At 41.0% G+C, this 16640-nt stretch overlaps 1 protein-coding gene and 1 long non-coding RNA gene across 2 annotated transcripts; both read left to right on the top strand.

Annotated features, from left to right (window-relative positions):
- Positions 1-311: 311 nt before the first annotated feature.
- On the top strand, positions 312-3781 carry LOC123018200. The gene is made up of 3 exons (XR_006413735.1): positions 312-356; positions 3581-3617; positions 3702-3781. It is a non-coding gene; the product is annotated as an uncharacterized LOC123018200 (long non-coding RNA).
- Positions 3782-4159: 378 nt separating this feature from the next.
- Positions 4160-13842, top strand: CATSPERE (catsper channel auxiliary subunit epsilon). The gene is made up of 4 exons (XM_044451155.1): positions 4160-4168; positions 12029-12121; positions 12818-12975; positions 13785-13842. The coding sequence occupies exons 1-4, from the start codon at positions 4160-4162 to the stop codon at positions 13840-13842; spliced, it is 318 nt and encodes a 105-aa protein (XP_044307090.1).
- The last annotated feature ends 2798 nt before the right edge of the window (positions 13843-16640 follow it).

Here is a 16640-nt window from a genome sequence, read left to right as displayed (position 1 = left end):
TATTATTAGACATTGTGAATGACTTTTTGGCAAAAAGGTGGATATAAATGGAAATGAATGAATCAGTTAACAGTGAACTCAAAAGAGAGCCACTGTTACCAGAAACAATAAGCCACAGGTTGGCATGTCACCATCCCCATGCTAACGTACCTACTCGAGGTTTGTTAGTGATAATTCCATCAGCATGGTCCCTATTCACCAGTGATTGTGTGTGTGTGTGTGTGTGGGTGAAAACAGTCATCAATAATTCAGTATAATCTTTAACCATAAATATCCTTATACAACTGTACTTTTATATTTTGTTTTCACAGACCTTCAAGCTGTGATTATCATAATTTTACCTTCAAAATACCTACGTAAGAATTTTTATATTAAACAAACACAGAAATAGATTCCTTTTGATTTTCTTTCCAGAACAACTTCTGTTTATGTAAATGGCACTGGGGTGGTAAAGCACACATATATCAAACCCTAGCTTTGCTAGTACTGGTAATAATTGGAGGGCAGGTATTGAATCCAGATATATTTATATTATTTAGTATTATGTTTATATCCCAACTTTTTTTCTCTTGTAAGAAACTGAAGGCAACTTTCATGGGCTTCCTCCTCCCATTTTTATCCTCACATCAGCCCTGTGAAGTTGGTTAGCCCAAGAGTCAATGGCTGACTCAAAGTTATCTAGTAAGCTTCATGGCTGATTGGGGACTAGAGCCCTTACCTTCCAGGTCCCAGCCCAACACTGTAGTTCATCTCACCTGGGAGGGAGGGAGCTTCGTAATACCAGTGACAACCGTAAGGATTACCTATTTTTGGTTGAAGGAAATCTTATTGCAAATGGTGTGGGCATCTAAGGCAGTGCCAGTTCACCTGGTCAGTATGTTAAAAAAAGGTAATGCCTTCAAAGGCTAAACCAAATATCACGAACTTAGCCTGGAAACAAATTGGTAGCTGGAACAGAATTCATTATATTCGAGTTCTTTACCTCTCTTCAGCCACCCCATTTATTCAAGATCAACTCAGCAGTGCTATTGATGCTTCTGAAGAAGAATGCCAGGCTAGGAATGATGGCTAGAAACAATTCCTGGCCATGACTACTTCAGTCAGCAATGCAGATGTGTAACACATGCTTTATGCAGAAATCTTACAAGTTTTTAAAATGTATTTATGTAAGTTTGGTAGTCATGATGATTTAATTTTTAATTTTAATTTAAACATACATTTATATCCCATCCTTTCTGACGAATGGCTCAGGACGGCTTACAATGATTTAAAATACTACAATAATGCAATGATAAAACAGTAGATATTAAATCAATATAAAACAACACTTCATAAAACAAGGGAAAGAAGGAAGGAGAAAAAGAGTAGAAAATGCAACTGTGGAAAAAAGATCTAAAAACCTTAATTATTAAAATGATGGTTGAATAAAAAGGTCTTTACCTGGTGCCGGAAAGAGTATAAAGTTGGCACCAGGTGGACCTCTCTGGGGCACCACTGCAGAGAAGGCCCTCCTCCGGGTAGACACCCTCCATACCTCCTTCAAAGAGGGTGTCCTGAGGCTGGAGCACTCTTCCCATACACTCACACAGGAGCCGGCAGTTAGAGCTTTAAATCTTTTATTCTAAGAAAGTTCAAAGCTATACAGACAACAAACAACAAAGGAACTTGTAATGATGGTGTTATGGCGACGTTGTCCCCCTCTTTCTGAGGGGGATCAGATTATGAAACACTCTTGACCCGTCTGGGACGGCCCTCCCTGGGCAGGTCAGACAAGCTTCTCTCCCTCCTCCTTTCCATTTCCCTCGACTCCAGTTGCCCCAAACGGCGGGCTCTCCTCCTATCTCGAGTGGAAGCTAGACTTTTCCCAGAGTCTTTATCTCCGTCTTGCCCTGCCGTTTCCACGGTAACGGGCTCACCTCCCTCTGCCCTCATTCCATTATCAGCTTCTGCTGAAAAGCTGCCTGTCTGCTCTGCCTGAAAAACTTCGTCAAAGTCAGAGAGCAGCGGGGAGAGGGGTGTACAATGGGCACCAGGTAGAAATCTTCCTGCTCTGGTGTTTGATTCTCACAGGGAGCACTCTGCTCTCTCAAGCGCACCGACTCCTCTGAGTTGTTGCTCACGACAGAGGGTTCCCCCAGCCAGGCCTCCCCTGCCGATCTTAAGGGGCGTGAGGGCATATAGTAGATCTGTCTCACTTTTTGTTGTCTTGGCCTATTTACACAGTTTTTCAGACAAAGATCTCTAAAATAGCTTCTTGACAAATAACAGTCAAATAAATTCAAATTTCTAAATTGAATGCCTACCCACCAAAAATAATAGAAATGCAACTGAAAAGGTGTATTTATTTGCTTCTGCATGTATGCATATGCCATAAAGTTTGGCTGTTTTAATAGCTAACTATAGATTTTGGGAGCTTGTGCCTTGCTTATTAAATCATAGCAATGTGACTATTACTTTTCACATTTAATTTTGTATTTAGTTTTGTTGTGATTTCTGGCCAAACAAATGAAATTTATTTTACTCAATGTATTCATTTCATATATGACTTTCTTCCATATAGGCCACTCCTGTTCTGAGAACAATTTGCTGGCTGTGCCCTTCTTAAGCTCATTTGCTTATGGTATGGAGGAGGGATATGTGGAATGTTTTCTCCAGTGCGACCAGGCAGGCTCTTAAAAATTGAGTGCTGCTACTGGCAACTGAAAACATGAGTGTTTTCCTAAGTGTTTCCAGTACCACTAGTATTGGCAGCCACCCCTGGTCATTTTAATTAAATTTTTAATTGTTTTTATTACTGTTTTATTGTTTTAAACTTTATGAGTTTAACCCTCTTTGAGTTTATTATTAAAAATGAAAAGCAGTATAGACTTTTTGAAATAATTATTACAAATATAGCACCATAAGATGATGCAATATGAATTCATCAGGTAACTGTAGCCAGTTTAGCGACAAATTATCTAAAGATGACTGAAATAGCATGTAATATCTATAGGATTTTCTTGAAAGCTATTTTCTTCCACATCTGTAGACTGAAAGAAAGAGCATGCTGATAGATGGGGCTGGTATGTACCTATTGGCCCAGATCTAGATATATTCTAACATAGCAGACCTGCTACCTACAAAACTTTTTGTGAGCCGCCCCGAGGCTTCAGCGAATGAGGCGGCATAGAAATTTTCTAAATAAATAAAACAAATTATTAGTGTTCTCTGCTTGGATGTGCTTTTGGAGGAGAGCATGCTGCTGTGTGGGCCTTTACTGACACTTTTGTATAAGTTTATCATGATAGAGAAAACTCAGTACCATGCAGAAACAAATCCTGATGGCATTGCACCCAATTTCTTTGTTTTGTCTGTTAATTGGTTTGTTTAGTCTTTTCCTTTTGAGCAACTTCATTCAAGAATGACCAGTGAGTCAGCAGCTTTTTAATCCTGAGAGAAGGGGAGGCAGTAGTGGAGTACTTGTGACTTTATAACATGCTAAGAAGTATGTGAGTCCCAGTATCAATTTATATGACTATGAGCAGCCACTCTTCAAGGTTTTCAGTCACTGTTGAGTAACCAGGACTTTCCTTCACATTAGGAAATACCAGTGGATGAAAACGAATGAAAGCGAAGTGGTAAGAACATGTTTTATTGAATGAACTAGTGATGCAAATAGAGAGAGAAAAAGATAATTTATACTGAAATATCTTTCCCTTTAGGAGATAAAATACAATAAGGAAAAATTTGGATGTCCAATACAGGCCTTGTATACAGAGCCGTTTCGTCCTGTTGCTATCTTGTAAGTAGTGCTTAAACACTTCAGAGAGTGATTGAAAAGATATATTAAGTCTTTCCTTAGCCTTCCTCTCCCCAGCCCCCAGAATAGGAACACAGAAAATAGCTACAATGCAGAAAATTCCTTGATTACTCACACATTCTGCCAACTCTGTTAGGCTGAATTCACCATAACAGTAAGGATTTTGGCTGACATATTCATCTCTTGTGGGAGTAATACTGAGATAATCAAAAATGCTTTACATGTTTTTACTATCTTATACAGAAACATTACACTGTATTTCTCTTCAGATACGAGAATGATGAAGCTATTAGCATTGTTCACTCTGACTATATGTTATGGGAAGTTAATGGCAGGGAAGACTTTCATTATAACTCAACTATGGAACAGGTAAGAGCTAAATATATTTCTACATTAAATATAATGTGGATTTGACTTTGTTTACAATGGTTTATTTTAAAAAGTGAATCATTTTCACGCAGAAATACTTCACAGAAATCATTCAGTGTTGGTTTAATAGCAAGTGCTTCAAAACTTTAGAATGATAATAATATTCTATTATTTAGAATAATAATAGAATGGAATAGATATTGGAATAATAAGGATTCAACCAGGCAAAAGTAGCAAATTCCTTTTTATACAGGGCAGTAAATTCCTTCCCGAATAGCTGGGTTCAGACAAAACAATAACCTACATTCAAGGGTTCAGTATCAGTTGAGTGCGAGTTGTTGTCAAACCATGGATTGTTTTTGAAACATGGGTTATCATGTTGTCTGAACCCAGCTGCACTAACAAACGATGGTTTGTTAATTCTGAACCCATGAAATAATCCATGGTTTGTTGGACTGTGAACTGTGGCTTGTTTGTCCACAAATGGAAGACATGTTGCACAAATAGGTCTGCTGTTGTCTAGGCAGAGAGTGATGCTACACATGGAATAAGATGTGCCATCTTTGTAAAAAAAAAAAAAATCAACGCCATCAAAACAGCAGTTTTGCCCTGTGAGGCAGGCAAGTCATTGTTAAAATCCAAGACAGCCTTTTCCACAGTGATGTTCATTCATCATTTTCGATAACGACCTTGACATCTAATGGGTTGTGAGTTGTCCACAGTGTGTCTGCAGGTGGCTGATAAGGCCAATACAGGCACGGAGTGTTCTGCCACATGTCCGGCAGACATGTGTGGGCACCACTGTTGCAACGTTTGCAACTCTGGCTTTACGGAGTGCTCGTTTCTCTTCGCTATGGTTGTCCTTTGGCTTCAGAAGTTTGGCAGCCTTGGTGGATCAGTGTGCGCCATGTCGATCGGTCTTGTGCCAGGGTCTCCCAGGAGGTGGTGTCGATAACCTGGGACTAGAGAGAGGCTTTCAGCATGTCTTTGTATCGCTTCTTTTGTCCCCTGTGCAATCACTTTCCTTGAGACAGCTCACCATAGATATGCTGTTTGGGGATGCGGTGGTCTGGCATCCTTGCACCATGGCCTGCCCAGTGTGTCTGGGCTTTCATCAGCAGGGTGTGAACTGATGGCAGGCCTGCTCTGGAGAGGACCTCTGTGTCTGGTACCTTGTTCTGCCACCGGAACCTCAAAAGTCTGCGGAGGTAAGTCGTGTGGAAGTGGTTCAGTTGCCTAGCATGCCTCCTGTATACTGTCCAAGTCTCACTGGCATACATCAAGGTAGTTAACACTACTGCTCAGTAGACTTTAAGCTTTGTAGCAAGGCTTATTCCACGGCGGTCCCACACTTTGGCCTGCAGTCTGCCAAATGCAGAGCTTGCCTTGATGATTCTGCAGTTGACCTCGATGTCAATTGTCACTGCGCGGGAAAGGGCGCTGCCAAGGTATATAAATTGGTCCACTGCTTGCAGCTTTTGTCCCTTCACTGTGATGGTGGGCTCTTGGTAATGGGCTTTCAGAGCTGGCTGATACATCACTTTGGTTTTCTCTGTGTTGATGAGGAAGCTGAAGTTGTCGCATTCTACTGCAAAATTGTCCATGCTGGCTTGCATTTCCTGCTCTGATCCAGCATTCAGGGCGCAGTCGTCAGCAAAGAGGAGGTCTCGTAGCACAGTCTCCTTTATCTTGGGGACAGCCTGGAGTCTTCTCAGGTTGAACAGTTACATCGGTCCTGTATTTCAGGCTGACTCCCAAGGAGTTGTTCTGAAAGGCGTCTGTCAGCATGGTTGAAAACATTATGCTGAACAGGGTCGGTGCCAGCACGCACCCTTGCTTGACGCCATTTGTGATGGGAAAGGCCTCTGAAGCTTCTCCATCATCCAAAACATGAGCTGTCATGCCGTTGTGGAACTGACGTACCATCAGGATGAATCAAGTAGAAGCCGTAGAAGCCCCCCAGACTTTCCAGTTGGTTTCCTTTTACAATGATAAATGGCATAGGAATGCACATACATTTTGACATTCTGATATACCAGTGGCCAACAAAAATTACAGGGAAAGTTTTTTAAAAATCCAAAATATCCTGCAAGAGGTGAGTCAATGATGCAGTACTTTTCCCTCAACAGCAGAAAGGGCAGATACATACACTGCCTGCTCAAAAGGTTGCTTAGCTGTTGAAGGCTTAGATCACTGAGCCACAGGTACAGTAGGAGGGACTCAGGACAGCCACACTCTGGGTGAAGAATTTGGTTTGCAGGTGGCTGTTCTCCTTGCCCTGACTGGTGCTCAGGTTTGCAAGAGAGGCCATCTATCAGCATGTTCTGAAAGGCAGGGATGTGCATGATAAGCAATGAAAGTGGGAAAAGAATGAAGAAAATCATTGTTTATTTAATAGATTATGGAATGTGCTCCTTGGAGAGGTGCGCCTGGCTCTGAGTTTATATTCTTTTTGGCGCCAGGTTAAAACCTTTTTATTTAATCGCTATTTTAAAACTATTTTATCTTTGAACAGTCGCTCTTTTTGTTTTCAGTTTTTTGTTCTTATGTATTCTTTTATTGAATTTGTTTATTGTTTTTAATTGTATATATTGTGAGCTGTCCTGACTTGCCAAGGTGATGACATACAAAAGTTTTAAATAAACAAATAAATAAAATAATAATAGTTTGGAAATCTGTAAATGCTCCAAATGTGCCTATACACGTGTTAATGCATTTAATTGCCAGGAGATCTTTTCCCCAAATGATAACATTATTTTCAGAAGGGGCTAATTTTTGAGTATTGTAAGTGCAAGGCCATAACTCCTTGCCTTTCCTCACTCCCTTTGTAAGAGGAGTGTTTCTACTGCTTCGTCTGAAGTCTTATTTTGAAGAACAAATGGATTGCTTGAGTTGAGGTGTTCCAAAATGGGCCCAGAGCTAAATAATTGCTTTAAAAGTTGCAAGGCCTGCTAAAGAACAGTGAAGGGATGTTTTCTTACCTTTGAACAAAATGATTAGTGAAGTCATAACCTGAGCAATAATTAGTTAGGAATTTCCAGTAAAACTTCACAAAGTATAGAAACTTCTGTAAATTCCATTTAGAATAAGGTGCTTCCCAGGTACAGCACTGTTTGGATTTTTTCTGTGGTCATTTTGATGCCTTGGGCTGAAATTTGAGCTGATACCAAGGTTGTCAAATCAAAGACACATTTATCCAGCTTGACAAAGAGACGTGGTGTTCATGCAATCTTTGTAACATTGCTTTTACATGTAGTTCATGCTAACTAGGGTCATTTGAGTAAGTTATTGAGATAAACAATTCCAGAATTTGTTTATTGTCAAAATAAATTCTCAGAATCTTGAAATTTGTCCAGGTAATCACAAAAATGTAATTCATGAAATACATAAAAATGGAGGGGTCTCTCACCAATCCAAAAGGTATCACAAGATATTCAGAACTGCTATATCTGGCGTGAAATAGTATTTCCCATTCCTCTTATTCTCATGCTTTTACTAAATGGTTAGTGCCTCAACGATCCAACCTGGTGAAAATTTGAGCTTTGCCTAAAAGTTCTAATAATTCAGCAATTAAAGGGAAGGGATCCTTGTTGGGGTCTGTGATTCTATTGGGTTTTTTGGTACTCATTCACCACATAGAGGGGTGCCTTTTTTGTCGTCTTCGTCTTCTTCTTTTGAGCCCCAGTCAAGCTGCTAGAGAGATAAATAAAACCATGTTTTTGGTTGGTATCTAAGAATTCTCATAGCATGGCCAATTCTCTGATAGACAAGGGATATAATTCCCTGACAGGAATTGATGCCCCTGGGATCAAGTGAATGGCACTGTCAAAAGGGGAAGGCAGGGGAAGGCAGACTACTTCTTTCAGACAAAAACATCTCAAAATTCCTAGTACTTTGCAGGGAAGGTGAATGGGGAAGCTATTTTGCTGCCATCAAGAGAGTCTTGAAAGGAGATCTTTAGTGTAAATAAAGTGCTGGTTCATAGGCAGCAATGTTGAGAGCAAAAAGTGGAAGAAAGCAGCATAGTTTGATTCCCCAAGAAATATGGGGATAATACTTGGCTAGCTATGTTCTGCCCAACACCACCACTTACTGCAGCACTTCTGTCAGAAAACACTAAATTTGTTCTGTATGGTCTTGGAATATTAATGTAACAGGGATGGAGAAGTGTATGTCCCTTCAATTGTCTTCGCAGCAATGAAGTGGCTTAAGGGCAGAGTTGCAAGGTGATTCTCCTTAGCAAAATTCATATCCATAAAATTTCTGGTAGCCTCTTAGGCCAATAAAATCTGTGTGGCTATCTCCTTCCCCTGAAAGGTTATGCTTCCAACATCATGTGTGAGTAGGATAGGATTTCTAATCCCTTACCATTCCCTCATGCCTTGAACCCTTCCAAGCTGGTGGCACCGATCAAGATCATGAACGGGAGTTTTCTGACAACTTGGAGAAGAGTGTAGAGAGCAGGCATGTCCTATCTACCCGTAATCCTGCAGCCCAATGGCACTTATATCCTGTTTTGGGCAATCTGGGTCTAACAGTGCTCAGTTGCATAGGTTCTGGACCTGATGACATGTGGGGAGGGAGTAAAGTCACCAGCCAGTGAGGAGCATGAGAAGCAGTGTCACAATATACAGGTCACTTGTGAGCTAGCTGATCTGCCTCAAGCTAGCTGTCTATCTGAATCAAAGTGCTGAGACTCAAAAGCTGAGCTGAATCAAAAGAGCTAGGGTTTGGAGCTGTTCAACCTATGGTTGGGACAAACCCTTTCAGAATTCATCCCTTCAGCATCAGCCCAGTCTTGCAAAGCAAGTTGAGCCAAGAGGATGTCCATTAATGCTTGAGGGACCCCTTGTTGTGCAACTGGCAACCTTTCCGATCAGGTGTAGCTGCCCAAAGAGTGGCTACAGGCACAGAAGGGGGCACTGCAAGTGGGTGCATTAGCTGTCATTCCCAGTGACCAACATTCTTCCCTGCCCAGTGCTGCTGGTGGTGACTGCACTGAGCGCAGAAGAGGGGCACTGTGAGTGGGTGTGCTGGGTATCACTCTCAATGACCAACCTTCTTCCTCATCTGTTGCTGCTGGTCGAGGTGCTGATGTGGAAGAGGGGCACTGCAGGTGGGCATGGTAGGTGCTGTTCCTGGTGACTGATCTCCTTCCCTACCCGATAGAGCCAGCAGCAGCAGTTCTGGGAACAGAAAGGGGGCTCTGCTTACATAGCATGTGAGGCTCCATTCCTGGCAAGCACCCCACAAATCCTGGGAGCACTCATCAGGAACCTGGACTCTGGGCCACTGCAAAGCAGACTGAAATCCAGGGAGCTGAGCCCGGGTATTCAATGGATTCCCACCCTTAAATGGATTCCTTGCAAATCCATAGTTCAATCCATTTCAGTTCATCCAAAATTTCACCATTCAAGTATTCGAAGTATTATGCTATATAAGAAGCATCATTCCATTGCAAATCCTGCATCACAAGCTAGCAATAGATGGTGTACTTTGCTACATTGTGCAGGTGTTGCAAAGATGATGGATCTTTCTGGCAGCTGTTTGGATCTGCAGGGTGTCACTAGAAAATGCTGCCATTGCATACATAAATCCTTAATAATTAGTCAAGGGGAATCATTATCAACCAAGCATGCCATCATTCATTTTTCTGCAACTCGTGACATTAAGTTGATTACAAAACCAACCTGCATTTTCATCATCTTTCATCATTTGGAAAATCTTTCAGTCTGGGTCATAAGTAGAGCTCTACTCGAACTCAAAAAATTGGAGAAGTTATTTGTCATTTCAAACTTTTCTGGAGGCCCCAGAGGACAAGGGGGGGGTGCTAAGATAGATGCTGTTGATGGGGCTTGTGCAGATGGGTTCACTGGTTCAGCCTCTTGAAGAGCTATGATGGCAGCAGCCAGCGATAGTGCCCAATTCTTGGCAACAATCACCTCAACCATTTTTTCCATAGTGACACCTGTTGAATGCAAAGTGGAGATGAGTTTGAAATCAAGCTGTTATGAGCTTGCGTCTCTCTCTCTCATTTTCCCTTCCCAGCAGATCATGAGAAAAGATTTCTAACTACAGTTTTTACTAAGCCCAGACTGACTTTTTGATACAGAGGGAGTAATATAAAGGTCATTAGCAAGAGGTATCAATCAGGCTAACAAGCCTTCCAATTGTGGATATTGGTTCTGGCCCAAGGCAGAAGTTGATTCCAAATTGAATTCTCCTTTTGCTTTCCTCATAAAACATTTGGCTCCTCTCTCAGGGATATTTGTGCTGTGCTCTTTGTGAGCCAGATGTTACTTCATTGGTCTGCTTGTTGGATTGGCATCAAAGCACTGGGCTGATTTCACCCGTCCAGCTCTGGGCCCTCCCATTCCACAGTGTCTCCCTTCTGGACCAGAGGCAGTTTGGTTCTCAACAGCTACTGGACTAATCTTACAGCTTGTTGGCCTTGGCAGTTCTGAGACTCTGCTTCTTCCAGTTCAGATTTTGAGCTATCCACTTGGGAAAGCTGTATTTTGGGAGCAACAAGTCCAGTCCCCGCACAAAACTAAATATATCTGACTGGCATAAAGGTGCATTTTCACTCCTGCAAAAGACAGACAGATTTTTAAAACTACAAAGACAGTTGTGCACATTTATGGGCCCAAATAAAATAAAACGGACAGTACATTAGTGACTGTCCCTTGCAGTGCTGCTTAAGTATTGGAGGGGCTGTTCCTGGGCAAGTTCACAGAGAGCAGAAAGGGATTTTGTGTTTTTTGTTTTTGTTTGTTTGCTGCTGTTGCCAAAGTGGCTTGCTACCTGTTCCCCACAACTTATGATGGAATTGGTTTCCTGGGTTCAGATGGCATAACCATTATAGGTCAAACAACCACTAGAACAAGCCACAGATTGTCAAGGTGGGTTGTTGCCTCAAAACAAGCAGGAGGTATTCTGGGTTTCGATGACACAAGAACCGACTGTGGCTAGTTATCCATGATAGGATATTGTGGACCCAGAGATCAAATAATCATAAATAGGATTTTTTTAGTAAACAGGCATTGAATCATGCTTTAAGATTGTAACAGAAATAGAAACACAGAAATATAGACACATGGCAAGCCAGAAGAGGCCTCCTAGCCCATCTAGTCTGCCCCCAGCACAAGCCAGCTCCGCTTATATAATGTCCAACATGTGGGTGTCCAATCTTTCCTTGAATGCCCTCACTGATGAGACTTTGACCACCTCCTGCGGAAGCCCATTCCATGTCCTAGGGGTCCAATTGTTAGGAAGTACTTCCTGACATCCAACCTAAAACCTGGTTCCTTTAGCTTTGCCCCATTGGATCACATCCTTACCTCCACCACAGGGGAGAACAGGTCATGACCTTCTACCATCTGACACCCTTTCACACACCTGTATGTTGCTATAAGATTGCTTGGAATCTCCTCTTCTCCAAGCTGAAAAGTCTCAGTTCCCTCAATTTCATCTCATATGGCATCCCCCCTCCCCACAATCCATCTACCATCCTTGTGACCCTCCACTGAATTGATTCCAACCTTCCTATGTCCATCTTGTAATGTGGAGTCCAGAATTGGACACAGTAGTCCAGTTGTGGGTGCACCAGACTTTTATAGAGGAGCAGCGGCACCTCTCTTTATCTGGAAGGCATGCCTCTGGCTATACATCCAAGGGTTGTGTTCACCCTCTTAACCATCACATCGCACTGCTGGCTCATGTTTAGCCTGATTAAACATTTTCCCTTAATTTTAATTCTACAAAATGTATCAAAATTTCAATTCTACAAAATGTATCATTTTGAAGAAAATGTGTGGTTTTGCTCCTGTTTTACTTTGTGTATTTATATTCTTTGAACAGGCACGTTGTTTGCAGGAAGCACAAAATAAAGCTTTGATGATTCCAGAGTCTACAGAGAACATTTCCCGACTAGAGGAGCTTTGGGGTCCACAGGTAAGAACATATTTTAAACACAGTAGTAATATGAACAGTGGGTTGGTTTCAGGGGTTTTATTACACTATCATGAATATCTCCAAGTGTTATTTTGTTCAGAATACTCCTATTATCAGGGTAGAATTTGCAATTATGCCGATCCCCCACTTCCTCTACAATCTCCAGCTCCCTTCCCCTCGCTGTTTTGAAGGGACCCCTAAACCTCTAAAACAGATTTTTCAGGGGTCATAAGGGATGAGAAGGGGAAATTGGTGAAGATGGCCTCCTCTTCCAACCAGCCAGTAAAAAAAAAAAAAACTGGCTCAAAAACCTCGCACTGACAGAAGGAGCCCTTCCACCTGCTATATTTTTTTTTACTGTAAAGTCCATTCAGGAGGGGAATATTGCAATCAGATGGCAATCTAGTAGTGTTGGATAATGTTTGATTATATTGTCAAAACATGAATACCATGGTGTACCATGGCTTCGGCGAATGGGGTGGCATAAAAATGTTTTAATAAATAAAATAAATAATACTGTTATATGGCTGTATAGAGAAGTATATCCAATTCAGCGACTACATAAGCACTTAATTCTTTGGGACCTGAGGGTAGCTTTGTTAGTTGTTCTTCATATAACATATCTATGGTATACATGGCCTTAATGTATTATATGCACATATATCTTATTATAAGTTAATTGTACTTCCTTCATAGAATTATAAACCCTGTTTTGTGTCTGAAGAAGAATATTCAGGAGATTTACATAAGCCATATGAAATCATGAACCACTCTGGCATCAACTCTATCATTTGGCCTCAACGTTATTCTGGCATTTTCATGTTCAGATTGATTATATTGGACCCAAACTACAGGTCAGCTGTTATTGTTATTACAGTGCAATTATATCTTGCCATGTTTCCTCCTGTGAAAGCCCAAGGCAGCCTACATTGCTCATTTTATTCTCACAACAAACCAACCTGTGAGGTAGGTTAGGCAGAGAGTCTGACTGGCCCAAAGTTATCCAGTGAGCTTCATGGCTAAGCAGGGACTGGAAATCAGCTCTCCCAGGTCCCTCTTCTAGCACTGGTCTTCAGACAGCAGGCATTATTAGGCTCCTACAATGGGTGCAGTGGGGCAAATGGAAATCTCAAACTCTTCATTCTGGTTTCTGTCCACAAACCACCTGTTCCAGGACTGATCTTCAAGCAGTGAGTCATAAACATCCCTGTAAAGTATACTTTAGAAGTTTTTTTATAGGATATGTGCATGTGCTACACTGTTGCTGTCGAACTTTGCATCATCTTCAAAAGTTAAAAAACCAAACAAATAAACACCATCAAAAGCTGGCAGAAGAAATGAGCAGAAGGTAGACAACACTGAGCTAGAGACATTTCCCTACTGGTTAAACTAAATATGGAGTATTTTTGGTAAAGTTACTATCACCACGCAGAAGAGGTAAAGATAGCCAGATTGGGTGCTAAGATACACATCAGAACTACCAAACAAAGTACATTCTGTAGTGCAATCTTTGGACACTCTTTTCATGGCTTTAACACTGACACGATTTTCTGAGGCAGCAATAGCCTGAAACTTGGCTCTTTCAGGATTTTCCACCACCATTATGAAGTGGTGGCTGTTTACAATTATGAATAATAATCAGTATTCTCTTTTTTTATTTTAGCTTCTGTGATTTTAAAGTATACTTCGCTGTCCATACATATGGCATTATTGAAAGGTAATGCATGTAGCTGTAATGGTGGTATGATTAAAAATAAGCTTACTGCTTTAAAATTCCAAATATTAAAAACAAATTCTCTCAAAAGTACCTCCAGCAGTCTTGGTGAAAATAAGTAAAAAGGAATACTTTCCTTCCTCCCCCATATTAAGGGCAATCCAAGACATTTTCCTTGTTGCATGTACAGTCTTCTACTATAAAGTTACGATAAATAAACAGCAATTTAAAAACCAGAACTGACCTTAAAAATGCTGGTTCTTCAGGCTCCCCCACCCACCCAGTACTATGCAATCTTTTCAACATTTAAGTATATGATCTTCTTATGTAAAATTTGACTCAAAAAAGATGAAGTAATCATGTGCTAAATGAAACTCTACTGCACAAAATGCATGCAAAGAATCATGTGTTTGAATGCACCTCTGCATTCTACCTGAAATTATCAGGTATATATATCAGGAAATTATACCTATCCATCTGAAAGGCCTAGCAAGTTTCAGTAAGATTCCTTAGTATTAAGAGCTATTGCTATATGTATGTTTTCAACAAATAACCCCTTATGTATATTCTTGCACAGTCTCACATGAGAGCTAACACACAATGACTGAATGCATTCTCTTAGGTCTGACAGAGAGGTTACATTTTCTCATGTGCTAAATGACTGTGCCCTAGAGCAGTTGGTCATGGAACCAAGCAGAGGGGAGGAGTGGAAGGTGGGAATCAAGAATTTTAAATTTCTTTAAAATGCTTGGAGATTACTCAAAAACACTATAATAGAGGCAAAGATATATGCATACCACAAGTGAGATAAGGTAGTTCACAGTCCTGGAAATCACCAGCATGGTTAATAAATAGTCAAGGCAGCTATTGGAGAGAAAAAAGCTTCCTTTAAAACATGGAAGTCTTCCCCAAATGAACAGAAAGAGAGAACCACAAACTTGCACAAGGGAGGTGCAAGCAGACCAGCAAAGAAGCCGTTTGGGGAGCATATTGCTAACAATAGCAAGGCTTAACAAAGAATTATTTAAATATTTCAAAAGAAAGTAAGTGGCTTTCCATGACTTCTGATGAGGAGACTGAGTACACTAAAGGCTTATTGCATACTGACAGTAGTTCCAAAGGATGAATGTAGAAACAAACTTTCTAGCACAACCATGTTTAAATTAGTGTGGCTTATTATAGTTTGTGAAGCAGCAGATATATGAAGAAATAGAAGTCTTGCCCTTGACTTCCATTTGTATGATATTGCTGATTTCTACTTGACAGTATTCCTTGATTACATTGTATTTTTAAGCTGTGATTCAAAACAAGCTACCCCTCTCTACGATATTCTTAAGGTGTTCTGGGTTGGGTATCTCAACCTCAATTTGTAGCAACACATTTGTGTTTCAGGGTACCAAGGATTCAGGAGGTAGGTTGAAGCTAAAATATATCCCTGTAGACACTGCTTTTGGGCCCAACTGGCAAGCAGCTAGGTAGGTGGCAGAGACCCTTGTCTTGCCCCATCAGGGGAATGCAGCCTCTGAAATGTTTCAGGAGATAGAAGGCATATATACTGCTGGTGTAAAGCTAAGCAGAAGAATTCATGCAGGAAAGAGTACACCCCTGGTTCTATTTCTGGGGTTTCTCCTTGGCTCCACTCTTTGAAATACTGGGGGTAGAGAATTGTCCTGCTGGCTCCCTCTACCCCTGGCTTGCTCAAGTTTACTTGCTGCTCCATCTTCCTCAGAGTGCAGTCACCACAACTAAAATGACCTTGATGGGGACAGAGCCAGCAGATGCTCCTAGATAGTTCTGTGCTACCTGTGGACTTTCTTTTGCCTTGGGTGAAAAAGATGGAGATACTAAAAGCTCCCCTCAACTCTTACCTAGTTCCAGCCTCCACCTCACATTGTGGGCTGATACCGGGCACACAGAAGAGAGCTGCTTTGTTTCATCTCAGCAGTATTTGTCTTCCTCTCCTAGAATAGTGGAGTGCTGCATGCCAGATGAATACCATGGTAGAGCTGTTGTGATACGGGGGCCATAGACAGGCTGCTACAGGCCACTATAGTTGGGTGTAGGTGTTGCAAAAATGTTTGGCAGGTATAATATGATAAAATGTTTGATAAAATGTTTATATTCCATTCAGTAGAAATAGTTTGGAACAATAAAGCATTTTGCTTATTGGAAGAAAATGAGAAAAGCATTTACACTACATTCTTCTTTCTTTGTATTTTAGACCAAACATGCTTAAGATTGCTGCTTGGTCTATCTTGATAGTTACTTGCTTTTTCGGAGTACTCATCTTCAGTTACTTTAGGTATACAAAGATATTTCGGTCACTCAGTTTTGTGGACCCACTGCTCTCCCTTCATGCAAGAACCTCTTCAAAGGAAGCAAAGAAAGAAGTATAGTTCATTTATCAAGCTCTACTTACAATGTTTTATGTAACCTGTAAGAATACTGTAATGTTTTAAAGTAAAATTAAGACCAAACAATTTTCTATATTTTCATTAGGGTGCAAACCTATTCATGTTTGGACAGAGAAAATGCCTACAATTCCCAGCATACCCCTGCCAGCCATGATGGGTGGCCTTTGGAGGCCTTTTCTCTGTCCAAACATGCATAGAGTTGCATTTCAGATGATCTACTTTTGAGTTTTAATGTTGTATCCCAGTCTGAAGTAATCTATCCCTTGCTCTTTCCCCTGAACATGTTGTAATAGTGATACTGGAATAAGATATAGAAGGGCTAAGTTGCATAAAGTTTGTGTGTCACTGCTAGTGACTTTTGGAAACTTGAGAAGTGAATCCTTAATTTCAT

Source organism: Varanus komodoensis, unplaced genomic scaffold (genome assembly GCF_004798865.1).
Source record: "Varanus komodoensis strain SLA01 unplaced genomic scaffold, ASM479886v1 scaffold1, whole genome shotgun sequence".
Lineage (NCBI taxonomy): Eukaryota > Metazoa > Chordata > Lepidosauria > Squamata > Varanidae > Varanus > Varanus komodoensis.
This window is presented reverse-complemented; position numbering and strand designations above follow the sequence as displayed.